Source organism: Nipponia nippon, unplaced genomic scaffold (assembly GCF_047370975.1).
Source record: "Nipponia nippon isolate SJK-2023a ecotype South Korea unplaced genomic scaffold, ASM4737097v1 scaffold_3, whole genome shotgun sequence".
In the NCBI taxonomy this organism is placed as follows: Eukaryota; Metazoa; Chordata; class Aves; order Pelecaniformes; family Threskiornithidae; genus Nipponia; species Nipponia nippon.
Genome location: NW_028262347.1, coordinates 23,170,688 through 23,185,677, shown reverse-complemented (window position 1 = coordinate 23,185,677; position 14,990 = coordinate 23,170,688). Strand labels below are relative to the sequence as shown.

The following is a 14,990-nucleotide window of genomic DNA, read 5'->3' as shown; positions in this document are numbered from 1 at the left end:
AGTATTGAAGCTGTAGTAGCAGCAGTCATAGGAGAGGAAAACTTGGAGGCTGTGCCTGAGAAGAAAAGAAAAGAAAAGAAGAAGGTGGGGGAAGGAGGAGCTGTAAGAAGATGTGAAAAGATGTGTAAGGGAGGAAAAATAAAAAGGCTTTTTAAAAACTGTCATGAATATTAATTTGAAGGGCAGAGAGGAAAAAAAAAAAACAAAAAACAAAACACTTTCATCTCAAAGCAATCAAAATGAGCAACACCACCATGGACATACAAATGATCCAAATGAAAGTTTAAAGAATTTCAAGAAAGATGAACCAGACGAACCCCTGCGATTTATCTCCAGCAGCAGAAGCCAGGAAAATTCTCCATTCCTCAGCTATGTGTTTCTTGGCTCCTGACATTCAGTAAACTTTCCCTTTCAAGAATTTTCCCCATCCTCCTTTGCCTCTCTTTCTTTGTGGTTTGCATTATCAGCTGCCTCAGTACAATATATATCGTAGTACTCCATTTCGTGCGGTTGACAGCTTCCCATTTTCATAGAGCTTCTGTCTCACCTCTCAGAAGTTCTGGGTAAATTGCTGGCACAGCCAGAAAACTACATTAAAATGAATAACGCAGGAATCTGTTAAACCCAAATGGGAAAACAAAATCAGGAGGAACGGAAGCATAAGAAGAGATCATGATGGTGAGACAGGGTATCACACAGCAAACACCACCAAGTGAGAGGTAGAATTAGAGGGAAGGGATTTTGTTGCATGGGGCTTTATGAATTACTTGCCATATTTGTGTTTCATTGATTTATGTGTTAGAATTGATTTATCCCACTGATTTATGGGATACATTTCATACAGCCTTATCATTGCAGCTTATACATGGTTCTTCTATTAAGTCCTATAACATTATAATGTTAACAGGAGGAAAAAAGTCATGGCTCTGCCTCGTGCCAAAATGCCGCTTAGCTTTGAAAGTCTGTGTGCCATCCTGTACAGCCGTATCGCAGTGAGGAAATCCCTGGCTGTTTCCAGCTCCTCTCCTCTCGCTGTGCTCAAGTCAGCAAGGGCTATGTGCAGGTTCAAGCTGCCGCTGAAGCGGGCTGGTGTGCCGCAAAAGGCTGCGGCTGCGTTGGACATCCAGAGAGCGGTTTGGTGCTTCTGTTCTGAGGAGGAGGGGGAGATGGATCACCGGCCTGTGACCTCTCAAGTTGCGTTTGTGCAATCTGTAGGGAAAGGAAAGCATCACACATGCTGGAAATGTCATCCTTTTGATTTGATTATTTTTTGTATGTGTGATTAATGGTTAATTACAAGGAAGAACTGGTTCTGGCAAGGAAGGAACCGAAATAGTTTGTGTTTGTTTCCACATGGTCATGCTCAGATTCCCCCACACTGGAAAAAAATTGGCCTCCTTTCTTGTTTCTTCCAGGGGAAGTCCGAAACCAGTCCTTGAAGATGACCTTAGCACTGAAAACAAGCAATTCGTTGTTGTAGTGTGGAGCTGGTGACACAGAGTCCTTTTACTATCAGTATAAATGCATTTTTTTCCTTGTGCTGTAATACCCTTATTAGTGCAGGGAAAGCCAGCAAATTAAAGCTATCCTAACTCCCTGGGTTTTTCTTCCCATGCTCCAGGCTCACTCTCATTTTCTGGTGGTCCCTCAGATAAAAGAAAATAAAAAAGTTTTCCCGAATTGCAGAATGGGTAAAATAACCCAGGGCTTGCGCAGAGCTGGCGGACAGGCGTGGGGTGGTCCCCGGCTTCTGCCAGGCTTCTGTGGCCGCCTTGCACAGCGGTTGCTGCAGGGAGCCATCCCCCCTTGAAGCTCGGGCAGCTCAGACGCTGCGGCGGGTATTTACACTTAGGGCCAAATTAGATTTGGCTGTTTGCAGGATCAGGGAGCGTGAAAGTGTCTCTAAGTGATTTCGGGAGTGTCTGGAGGGGTCTGTGGTCCTGTGCTGACTGCAGACTGATGCAGCTGGGTGTTGGTCCATATGGGATCACTGGGCTTAGCGTTCAATGAGGCTTGGAAAAAAAAATAAAAACTTAAATTTTTGTTAGCTGGGAGACCTCGTGGTTTTAACAAAACCATGAAGCGGGTCAAAGAGGGGATTCTGTGGGTTCAGATTCCTGCCGAGTCAGCTGCTTGTTTTTAAACACGTCACTCGGCTGCTTTTCTTGCGGATCAACTACATCTTTGTAACGCTGAGAAAGCAAGGCCTCATTAAAATGGGTGCTTCATTTCTACTGAGAGAACGCGAAAAAGATGGAGGGATGAATGTAGAAGCCCAAACTGAAAGGGAGGTGTGGTCCAGGAGGGCAGGAACACAGCAGGCCGCCTCATGCCGCGTTTCTCTTCCCTGTGTATGCTCCTGCCTGCATCAGTGGGGCTGGATTGTGTATGTGCAACCTTCCTATTTGAGGTGATAATATGAACGCTTGTCTTCATAATAAAAAATACAATAATAAAAATTAGAATTTGAAAAGACCTTTCTGGCATAAGCTACCCGTGTCTCAGACTGGTTTATACTCTGTAATTGCTGGTAGCTAATACTGTGGAATGAGGTCTTTCCACAGCAGCTATTTTTATTGACTTTTTTTAAAGCTACTTGGCACTATGAACTCTTGAAGATACTTTCACTTAAGAGAATTTTTGTTTTGATTCCTAAGAGCAGCAAAAAAACCACCCTTGAACTATGGCAGAATCCATGGTATAAAAGGTTTTCAAAATCAAAACGCTGGCAGGTCTGGCTGTAATAAACCAGGGAATTCATTAGAGTTCAGCTTTGTGTAGCATGGCTTTGCTTCTGAGACTGCATATAAATCTGCAAAGCGCTACTCTTCTTTTTTGTTTACTTGCTGATGTTGCAGAGACAGCACATTATTGGAAATTCTTGAGTGCGATCGCAAAATACGTAAGTATGCATTTTCTGAGTCTCATTACCTGTTGTTAATGCTCTTTTGAGCGACTCCTAGTTGAAAAATTAAGACTCATGTTGCTCCCTCTTGCTCTGAATTTGGATCTGGATCAGAATATTAAATACTTTGGAGTTCAGGTATGCACGGATGAAAGGTTTTGATTCAGACTACTAATAGTGTTATTCGTTTACCTTGAAGCTAATGACATAATATTAATGTGAACTCTGAATTTGCTAGCTGTTTGCCTCGCTTAAACTTGTGACTCAATCCTGCCGATTTTGCACCAAGTTCATGAGAGTCCTTGGTGTGGAGATGCTGGGATGCTGGTGGATACAGGACCTACTGTGAACAATAGTTATGCTCCTCAGCTGTTAATTCAATTGCAATGCCTGGAGAAACCTTTTTCATGTTGGGAAAGGAAAAAATTTCTGTTTGGGTTGCCAGCCTGTTTGTGTGTGGCAATACTGTTTTACTGTAGTTGCCAGAGGTACTGGAGCTGGATGAGATCCACTGTTTAATCCCCTCCTTACCCCCTTGGAGATTGTGAGACATGAGCAAGGTTTAGTAATCTTTGGTACAGATTCTCAAAACTCATCTTCTACCTTTGTGGGAAGCTTGATGGGGATGACCTTGTAAGTAAAGGTCAAGAGAAGTCCTTACATTTCTCTTTGGGTGGCCTTGTTCATGCAGCACTGCTTCATCCTTTCAAATGCGTCCCTTTGCCCTTGAGCTCCCAGCTAACCAGGCTGTGGGATGCCTCAGTGTCCACTCAAGTTAATGGACTCTCTCAGGGAGTGAGTTATCTGAGCTCTTTTTGCTGCTGATACCTCAGATCTTCTGAAAGATGAGAGTCTCCAGAGTGATGTAAGGATCTTCTTGCCCGTTGCCCCTTTCCCAGAGGAACTGTCCAGTGCACGCTCCCCTCTCCCAGCCACTGCTGGCGTCTGCTGATGCTGCAGGCACGAGAGATAGATTTACTCTGAAGTACAGCTCATTCTTGCCAGTTAAAACCATGGTATAGGTGTATTCAGTTTGTGTAGCAAGGTTTTGGAGCAGGGGGACTACAGAGGTGGTGTCTGTGAGAAGCTGCTGGAAGCTTCCCCCATGTCCGAAAGAGCCAATGCCAGCTGGCTGCAAAACATACCCGTCGCTGGCCAAGGCTGAGCCCATCAGTGATGGTGATAGCACCTCTGTGATGACATATTTAAGAAGGGGAAAAAAATAATGTGCAACAGCAGCTGGGAGAGGAGTGAGAATATGTGAGAGGAACAACTCTGCAGACACCCAGGTCAGTGAAGAAGGAGGGGGAGGAGGTGCTCCAGGCACCAGAGCAGAGATTCCCCTGCAGCCTGTGGTGAAGACCATGGTGAGGCAGGCTGTCCCCCTGCAGCCCATGGAGGTTAATGCTGGAGCAGATATCCACCTGCAGCCTGTGGAGGACCCCACACCAGAGCAGGAGGATGCCCAAAGGAGGCTGTGACCCCATGGGGGACTCAGGCTGGAGCAGTTCATGAAGAACTGCAGACTGTGGGAAGGACTCACGTTGGAGAAGTTCATGGAGGACTGTCTCCCGTGGGAGGGACCCCACGCTGGAGCAGGGGAAGAGTGTGAGGAGTCCTCCCCCTGAGGAGGAAAGAGCGGCAGAGACAACGTGTGATGAACTGACCGCAACCCCCATTCCCCGTCCCCCTGCACCACTTGGGGGGGAGGAGGTAGAGAAATCGGGAGCAAAGTTAAGCCCGAGAAGAAGGGAGGAGTGGGGGGAAGGTGTTTTAAGATTTGGTTTTATTTCTCATTACCCTACTCTGATTGGATCGGTAATAAATTAAGCTAATTTCCCCAAGTCGAGTCTGTTTTGCCCGTGACAGTAATTGGTGAGTGATCTCTCCCTGCCCTTATCTTGACCCACGAGCCTTTCATTGTATTTTCCCCCTCCTGTCCAGCTGAGGAGAGGGAAGTGATAGAGCGGCTTTGGTGGGCACCTGGTGTCCAGCCAGTGTCAACCCACCACAGCTCATTCTTGCCAGCTGAAACCATGGCATAGGAAACCCTGGTTTTCGGTAACCTGCATTTGTAGTTCCGTCTGTTTTCCATTTGTTTTACCCAGGGATTGCAGAAAAACACCTGCAGAATGCACAAGGACTGAGGGTGCAGCATTCATTATTTCCTTGGCAAATCCATGATTTCCAAGCAGTCCTTGTGAAAGAAGATCCATATCAGTATAACTATTACGCATATTAAAAAAGAAACCTTATATTATTGAAAGTTATTCAAAAAATGTAAGAAAATTGAGAATTTGCCTTGTGAAAGCAAGCAAAACTTTTGTCTTGCACATCAGAACTAGAGTCTGTATTGTAAGTATTTGTCCATTTTTTGCCACTTTTCCAGCAGTTTGACCAGATGGGATGGTTTGTCCCATACGAAGACGCCCTACATTTTAGCAAATTGTGTTTTGAGGAGCAGTGAAAGAGAAGGAAACGACTCCTTTTATGTTTGGTTAGTACAGGCTATCACAACTTCTAATGAAATGGATATTGGTTTTTCATTCTCTGCAAAGTGACCTCCCACAGCTCACTGACCCACAGGTCCCATCTGCTAATAGCAAACCATCACAACTAAAGGGATGGACACCCACCACAATGGTCACTATTCTCAGTGGTTCTACTGATGCCATAGTCTGCAAAAGAAGTTGTTCTTCTCTCTCCAAAGCCTTTCCAGCGTGTTGCCGTGCTCTTAGGAGACGGGTTTGAATCCTGCAGAGTGTTTTTCCAGGTGATTCCTTCTCTGAACCAGCGAGCTCCATCGTTCCTTGGTTTTAGAAAACAGTAATAAAAGCTGTAGCTGGGGAGGAGAGTGCTCGTGTTTACCTACAGTTCTCACAGAAGTAGAAGCTTTGAAATCCAAACTGAAAATCTGCTCATCTCCTGCCTCACACACATTCTCCAGTTTCTGTTTTGAGTTCCTTTGAGCTTAAAAATTAAAGCTGAATCCTTTTTGACTTGTGGAAAACCTATCAGAAGCTAAAAGCAAAGTTACTCAAAATGAGGGAGGACAGAAATTTCTTTCCATTCCTCTTTCCCCAAATATCTACGCCATTTGGGTACATTCTTTGGATTTTTACCTATCTTATGTTGCAGGTTTTGGGTCTTTTTACCAATTTTTTTTCCAATTTTATGGTCTTTTGGATCTTTTGGGGTCTCCCTGATAAGGGGATAGTTTGCAGAGAGAACCACAGTTCTCTGCATCGCATGCTGTTAAAGTGTATCAGTACCTGCCTCTCTTGGCAGAAGCATTTGTCTCTAGACCCAGAATTTCAAGTAACAAAACTTTGTCTGGATGAGACAAGGTAACAGTTTAATTCAGTGTGTATATATGGTTAGTGAAGAACAACTCTGTGAAAACACCACAGTAGCTAAACTGCTGAGATTATTCCTTTGCTGAAGACTTTCTTGTCCATGGTTTTTGGGAATAACACTTGTTTTAGTTCTCAGTTATTCCAATTTCAGACAAAATTTGGTATTCTCTCACTTCAGCTGAAATGAATGTAAGAAAATAAGTAACATAAAGCTAAAGTTATATTGAAGGCTAAAGAAAAGTGACTGGGGATGGCTGAAAAGCTGAAGATTCCTGTATACAGGTACAGCAGAGGATTGTGCAGTGAAGGAGGAAAACACCGGCCACATCCATCTCAGCATGTTGCTAGTGCTAATTCTTAAGGGTATTTATAATAGTGTGAAGTCAATTTGAAACTCACTTTGTGCTTGTAGATTGTAGATGCTCTTTTTTTCTGCATGCCTTTTAAAGAATTGACTGTTGCTTAAGGTTATTGGTCTTGCTTGAGTAGAAAGACATAAAGTTATGAGTACTTAAATTAAAATTGATCTAGCAGTTGGGCAGAGCTCTGGTAGCTGTGTCACTCCAACACGGTGTCACTTTGTGGCAGTTCCCCTGTATGAAGTGTTCTCCTGGGTGCTCTGCGTTTCCTGCACATAACTTCTAGAATTTCATATTTCTTGCAAGCGGCAAGATGCTTTTTTTGGGTGGGTTTCTTTTAAAGTGTTTGGTTGCTGCCGTCCCACTTTCCTTGTCACCTGTCCTGTCTCTGAGGGACTGGGGAGGGGCTGTATGTTGTCCACACTTTCTTTTTAATTAACATGCACCTTTTTAGAATACATCTTTTCTGCTTTCTGGGTGTGTTTATTATTACTACCATCCTTCTAGGATACTAATCAAAATCACGTTCAGTTGTCTGTAAGATATATGAATCAGGAGAGGAGTATGTTTTGAGATGGGGGAAGGGGTAGGGAAGGCAATGATGAAAAATGGAGGAATCCAAAAGGAAATTACTTTGCAATTCAGGTAATCTTGATGGGAGAGTGGTAAAGATTTTTCTAATGATGTCACGGGGAGCAGGGAGCAAGAGGCAGGATGGAGACAAGACTTTGAGAGAGAGAAAAAAATTATGTGGTCAACTGCTCTGTTGGGCTTCTTTTATTCTGAGTCTGCCAAGGGCTTAAAACTAAGTGCAAGCTGAGGTCAGAGGGTGCATGTCAGGTCTCAGGACCAGGGCATGACTTTGAGTAAGCCACACAGGCCCATGTGTAATTAAAGTGTGTGATTAAGTCATTGGAAATACATTTGCTGTGCTGAAAATCTCAGGTTCCATGCTCCAGCCTGGGCTTCTTACTCATTTTCTCTTGTGTTTTCATGACTTGTTCATTTAAAACAGAAGTTTTTCACAGCAGGAGACTGTTCCTTGATACATTTCCATAGCACCTAACTCAGTAGGGCATCTGTGTTAATAGCAGCCCTATAAGTCCTACCACATCAACTGGTCCTAGCAGGATTCCTCCAGCTGCTACTTCCCGATTAAGTTAAGATCAGGTGAGAATGAGCTGTGGTTGTAGTGCATCTCATTTCATTTTGTTTGCTTTTTTCTTTCCTTAAGCCTGGTATTTGAGAAGTGCATGGGAATTTAGTTCTGGATCTTTTCCATAGCATATTTAATTTTTGTTTACTGTTTGAAGGGGGGTCAGGAAATGAAACCAATAGGTACAGAGAATGAAGAACTGTTACCTTGCATGGAGGTCTGAGATGATCTGACCGTGTTTGGCATGAGACCAGGATGGCAGGGAGTAAATGCCGGGGGCGGGGGGCGGAAGCGCAGAATTAATGGAGAATGCATGTAGTTCTGAATAATTTAAGTAAAGAAATTGATAAGTAAACAAGGCAGGAAATAGTAGGGAGGAAGCATTACCCATTTTTGTACAGAGAGATGAATTACTCCTGTTAGAGTCTGGTTTAGAGGTGCAAAATGTACTTTTCCTTAAATCCTGGCTCTGGCATGAACCAGCAAGACACTTTGTTCTGCCCGTGGGATGCAGGCAGGTGTATTGCAAATGCAGCCTCTGTCTCATTAAGCTGGGTGCCATAAATGGACAAAATATTTTATTAATCCATTGAAACAAATGGACATGGAAGTGAACTGAGTACAGAAATTAAGGTACAATAAATTACTTTCCATTCATTTGAGGCATATTTTATAAGTATAGCTATTTATGGCTTTTTTTGACTGAGAGCAGAGATTATCATAATCTAACAATAATTACCTTGTGGGAAAAACAGGAACAATGAATCTGAATTCTTCGGCATTTGATCCCTGTGCAATAGATAGTAGAATGATAAAACTTTTATGAAACGACATTGCAGGAGTATGTCAATTTGGTTTTTTTTTATTTCATTGCGGATAACTGTAAGGGAAAATACTTGAAACTAGATGACATGCATTATGACATACCATTTAGCAACAGAGATGTTAGCTGGGATCAAAGCTTGTTTGGAAAATTGAGGTCCTTGGGAGCAGGAAGAAAAAGAGGAGTTTCTGACAAATAGTATCAGAATTCTTCTGGGTTCCTTAGAGCAAGTCTAAGGTTGTTGTAGAGAGGTCCAACACTTCATTACATTGCAAGGCATGCACTGAAGTCCGTGTGTCTGAAGAATGGGTTATAATTCTTAGCCTTTTCTTGGTCACTGTCATATGAGGTCAGCCTATCATTAGAAGTCAGGCTTGTGCTGTCAGTAGTGTACTGTCTCTTCTTTGACCTCATTTTACAGTTAGTTACTCAGTTTGGTACATGATAAGAGCTTTAGCAAAGCAAGATGGAAGTTAGCCTTTTATTTTGCCTTCATTATTACCCTGAGTTACATTTAGTAGGTTTTTGGGTTTTTAGAAGTTAGAATCACTCTGCTTTTAGAAAAACTGTTCTCACTGTTGCACATGCGTTTTCTCCGTAGAGAAGCAAAATGCAGTCAATGCTGGAGGGCAGGAGTTGTCTTTCTGCATTGCTGGCGACGCCGGGGTGGTTTGGGGATCTGGCAGATGGCTTGTGCTCACAACAAGAGTCCTTCCGTCCCTGCTCAAAGTTTTGCAGCCCAGTTGTTGACATTTAACCTTGGTTATCCAGTATAAATGATGAGTCAGGCAATTCTCTTTCACATCCTACCAAAGCCTATTGCTGCTGGCAAAACAGAAGTTATATCTGACACAGGAGCATGGTTCCTTTATTATTATTTTTATTATTTTTCTTTTTTTTTTTTTCCAGTTCCTCATTTTGGCATTGTATGCTGTTTTCCGCCTCCTATGAGGCTTTTGCTTGTTAGATTACTTTGTTAAATGTTTCACAGAATCATAGAATACCAGGTTGGAAGGGACTTCAAGGATCATATGGTCCAACCCTTCTACCACAATCTAGACGAGATGGCCCAGCACCATGTCCAGCTGAGTCTTAAACATGTTCAGCATAGCGGAGTCAACCACTTCCCTGGGGAGATTATTCCAATGATTGACTGTTCTCATTGTGAAAAATTTTCCTCTCGTGTCCAGTCGGAATCTGCCTGGGAGTAACTTGTACCCGTTACCCCTTGTCCTCACCGTGTGACTCCTTGTAAAAAGGGAGTCTCCATCTTCTTCATAGCTCCCCTTTACGTACTGGTACATGGCGATGAGGTCACGTCTAAGCCTTCTTTTCTCAAGGCTGAACAAACCCAGCACTCTCAGCCTATCCTCATATGGCAGCCTTCCCAGACCCTTGATCATCTTGGTGGCCCTTGTTTCTCTTGTCTTTTCTGGGCTTTTTTTTTTTCCTTTGTATTCACAGTTCCAGATATATTCAGATTTAACTTGAGATTCCTTGTAAGTTTACAGGTTCTTTCCTCATCAGACTATTGAGTCAGATGGCTAACTTTGAAAATGAAAATACTGTGGATCATAATTGTTTTTCAGTACTTCCCCCAAACAGTATTTATCTTTTCCCCCTAACACTGGTGTGTCCAAGCATGCCACCTTCTGTTTTCTGCTCTCAGAACTAAACACTTGCAGAAAACATTGACAAAATGTTTTGTGATTAAGAAGCTAGTTGGGACTTGCCTCCTCATTTAACTCTTCAGGTTGAAATTAGAGCCCTTCTTATAAGTTTCAGAAGGTCTTTGTCTAATTCCAAACAGCCATACGATCTGCTTGGGAAGTAAAAATTCTGGGGAAAAACGCCAGTAACAGAATCTTAAGCCCATAAAACTCTTAAGTGATGTTCTTAAGACAGATTTGAAACTATTAAGTTGCAGTGCTCAAGTGAATTGAAGTGTTGGACTGTAATGCATACCAGCAGTCAGAGGCAACGTTGCATATTAAGGGCTCTGCCGTCTTCCAGCTTTACATTGATGAAGGATTAGTGTAACGCCTTCTCGAAGAGCATCAGCAGCCAGATCCAGACTTACTTGTAGTCAATGGAAGGTTTTTTCCCTTTCTGAGGAAAGTCCTGCAACACCAAATGTCTCGAACACTTGTATGTAAATTCTCCCCCTCTGTTAAGGAGGAGCCACCCAAAACACTGGGATCCTCCAGCTTATTTTTAAAATCTCAGCAATAAATAATTCACACAGTATAAAACTGTCTGAAGAAGCACTACCACTTCTTGGCACTCTATGTTGTTTCAAATTGCCTGTTGTTCTCATTGTGCTTTAGCACAGGATTGATTGTCTAATTGGTTATATGATAATCAATTAGACATATGACTTTGTTTAATCCTTCCCCAACATATTAAATTGCTAGGCAATTAACAGGATTTGAGGCTTTCCATAATCTTCATGATGTCTACACATGTATAAGGATAAGTGTATTTGTGTCTGAAATCATGAAAGAAAAAAACCCTTCATGTTGCTGAATTTTGTGTAGATTTTATTTTTCAATAGGTTTCATGTTCTTCTTTTCTTTCCCTTTTTAGGTATTCATAGAAATGGCTTTATGGATCTGGACACTGAGCATTTTGAGCTGTTTCTGCGTCACCTTATCCAGAACTGAGGAACTGAAATTTTTTCAGAGTGCTACAGAGCTAAATCACCTAACAGTGGATAATGACACTGGGATAATCTATCTGGGAGTGGTAAATGCTCTGTATCAGCTTACAGAAAACCTGGATGTAAGAAGGTCTGTAGAAACAGGTCCAAGAAAGGACAACAAAAAGTGCACACCTCCCATTGATGAAAATCAATGTAAAGAGGCAGTACTGACTGACAATTATAACAAATTACTGTTGCTGAACAAGGCGGATAAAACAATTGTGGTATGTGGAAGCCTTTTTAAGGGAATCTGTGCCATCAGAGATCTAGACGACATTAGCAATGTGAAGCATTATGTAGACACTAGTGGAGAAAAGTCCTTTGTAGCAAGCAATGATGAGAATGTATCGACTGTGGGATTGATCACTTCCTTGAATAACGACCGAGTGCTGTTTGTTGGGAAAGGGAATGGACCAAATGATAATGGGATAATAATCAGCACTCGGCAGCTCTACGAAAGGGATGGAAAAGACATTTTTGAAATGTACACAGACTCGGCAGCTGTTAAGTCAGCTTATCACTCGTCAAGCACACAACAATTTGTGGCAGTCTTTGAGGATAAAAATTATGTTTATTTTATTTTTAATCAGCAAGAGAAACAGCCCGTCAATAACCGCACACTGATTGCGCGTCTGTGCAAAGATGATGCCCATTATTATTCCTACTTTGAAATGGACTTGGGTTGCAAAGATGATGATGGTGCCTACGACCACTGTCATTCTGCTTATGTCACTACACCAGGAGAAGAGCTGGCTGAGAGCATGGCTCAGCAGAGGCAAACTACAGATACTCTCTCAGATGACAAAGTTCTTCTTGCACTCTTCAGCAAAGTAAACAAAGATAACGGCTCTCTAAAATCTGCCATGTGTGTGTTTTCCTTGCGGCACATCAATGAAAAGATGGAAAAAAACCGGAACGATTGCTACACTAAAAAGAATACCAGCTCATTTTACAAACTTTTTGCAACAGAAAACCCGTGTGCATCACATGGACTGGTAATATCGGTTCTAAAACTGATGGTTTAGGATCTGTGTTAGAATTAGTGGAAAATACACAACTGCATGTTTTTGGGTGGCTTTGAGCTAAACTATAGTCAAATCAGATGACTGAAAACTCAGTAGCTGGATTCACTATAGAAATGAAATGTGGTTTGGGGGTTTGTGGAACAGGTCAAGCAAGAAGTGGCAAGATAGTCATAATTTTGAGTCTTTTAAAGAGGATTTGATTGCTTCTGAAAGATGAATATTGGTTTCATAAATTCATTTCTTTTAAAGGGTTCCTCCTGGTATGGAAATTACTGAGTCAAATACAGTGATTTGTTACGCCCATGATCAGCTTCCGGATGATCACTATAGGCAATTCTGGTCTCAGCCAATATATTTGTAGTGTTTTTAAATGGTATTAAGAATCTTGTAGGTGATATCTGGAGTTCAGTGTTGTTTCTCACTTGGTTTGAATTTTCAGATAACTGGAAATACTCATGTTTCTTATATTCAGGTAGTATTCATATTTTGCTCTGGCTCAAAATACTTCCATAGCACAGTGGCCATCTTTCTTTTCTTTTTATGGCTTGTCATTACCTTGTCTATAAGGTTTTTGGCGGGCACTGTTACACCTCTCCAGCTACTGTTCTTCAATTTATGGCTGCGCCTCTGAGAGGCAGTTGTCAGCATTTCTGTTGACTTGATGACGTTTTGCCCCCACCACTCAAGCTATTCCCAAGCCCTGCTTGTGCATCCCATTCGTTACTGCAGCCAACCCTAAACTGGGTTGAGGAATTGAATCATCTTAAAAATAACTCAGCCAGCTTTTAGGAGGATGTCTTAATTCCCCAACCTGAGCAAGTTACACACCTGCATAAGCACGTGTTTGAGCACAGCTTGAGAAGTGGTGCGCTCTACAGTCCAGGGGTAGGAGTGAACAGCAGAAGAGATGGGGCATGGGAATACCTTATGTTGGTATTGACCCAGAATCCTTCATCTCATGAAACCACAGCCCTCTCCCACATGATAGGTCACTAGCACTGATAAGAAGCCAAAAGAACACTCTTTGCTTCCAAACACCAGTGTTACTCACTGCAGTATCCAGCGTCTGAGGCGAGCATCAAACATAGAAATCCTGAATGCAACAAGTGGAGTGGCTGTAGCATCCAGCAAAAAGGAGGTGTGGATTTCAAATTAGAAAGACAGTCTTGTTACCAAATATAGCAGGAAAGGCAAGGTGTGAATAAACTTGCTTCTGGTGCCACTCCCTGCAGCTCACGATTAAAGCATAGTGAAGAGGGAATGTGTTGAATTTCACAAGGCGGTTGCCAGTGGGTTGCTTTTCTATGGATAGCAGCAAATTAACAAACAAAACAGCATTTAAAAAGCAGTCTTCAACACAAAATTGGTCAACCCGATCTATATGACATGTTCCTTTTAATTAAGCAAACTGGTTACTTTTTAAACTGTGCTGCTATAATGAAAGAGAAACAAAAAATTTTCTCTCCCCATGTCTCCTGGAAAGTGAAAGCATTGAAGCAGTTTGCAATTATCAGGCTGCTTTCTGATTGCTGCCTGTTGGCTGGGGGGAAAATGGCCAGACAATCCATTTCTCTCTTTCTGCTCTTCTATGTCTGAGGGGTATTATACTCTCTGGTAATAGGGTTGCACTTCATTCTTAGCTAGGAATTAGTGATCTGAATGTTTAACATCGCTCTGTATTGCTATTCCTTATTAGAATGCAAGCAAAAATTTCCCCTGTGGCTCCGAACACTTGCCGTACCTTTTGGGAAGTAAGAATGGTGTTATAGAGAAGCCGGTACTACAAAAAGAAGGGATGAATCTCACGGCTGTCACTGTGGCTGTGGAGAATGGGCATACCGTGGCCTTTCTGGGAACATCAGATGGTAAAATTCTTAAGGTAACAAATCAGAGTTAAAAGACAAACGTGTTTAAAAGGTCGCGAACTGTAGTGATAGCATATTTGTACTCTAAAAGTAAATGGGATTTATAAGATCGCATACCATGAGCAAATTCTCTTGGAGCTTGGTATTTTTAATTTCAAAGAAAAACCACATTATTTCTGATGTACCTCAGCTTTCTGATACACAGGCTGAATTAGCATCGTCTGAATGACACTTTTCCCGAAGGATTAGATACCTACTGAGAGCCCTGTATAAACAGCCTTCGGAAATGTAACAGCTGCTCTAGCCTTATCTCTATTCAAGCCCATACTAGTTTAAGAACAACTTTTCATTTTGTAATCATTCTGGCCATTCAGTGAATAGAGATGGCAATACAAAGCCCAAGCTGGAGCTCTGCTAAGTTCTGACTGTGTGGTGTAGAGCTCAAGGGTTCATGTGTTTGTGGTGTTAAAATGTCAAGACTGCAACACCAAACACCTTCTTATTTTGCTTGAAGTGGAGTGATGGCTATGTGCCACTACGTGGCTTGAAATTTGAAGCTGAAATTGTTGGTTACCATAAGGGAAGACAAAAATTTGAACGCCTTCAAGTGCAAGGCTCTGAGTTGAGAATTTTAATCTTACAGTGCTAAAATTAATCAGTATTTACCAAAAACCCAATACAAATATTACCTGTTGTGAGCAGTGAGCAATTTCTTTTCATGTCTTTTACGCTTTGCTTACTGCTTTTGATGCCATATACTTCAAATTGAAATGTTTTCCCTAATGTGAATTTGTGAACTT

The 14,990-nt window shown here is 42.1% G+C and overlaps 1 protein-coding gene across 5 annotated transcripts in view; it reads left to right on the top strand.

The window, feature by feature from the left end:
* The window catches only part of PLXNB2 (plexin B2), a 257,489-nt gene that overhangs the window by 165,268 nt on the left and 77,231 nt on the right, over window positions 1–14,990 (top strand). For all 5 annotated transcript variants that reach the window (XM_087765398.1, XM_087765397.1, XM_087765396.1 and 2 more), the window contains 2 exons: window positions 11,186–12,295; window positions 14,022–14,204. In XM_087765398.1, coding sequence (XP_087621524.1) covers window positions 11,198–12,295; window positions 14,022–14,204 — 1,281 coding nt within the window. In that variant the 5' untranslated portion in view covers window positions 11,186–11,197. The remainder of the gene's footprint in view (window positions 1–11,185; window positions 12,296–14,021; window positions 14,205–14,990) is intronic.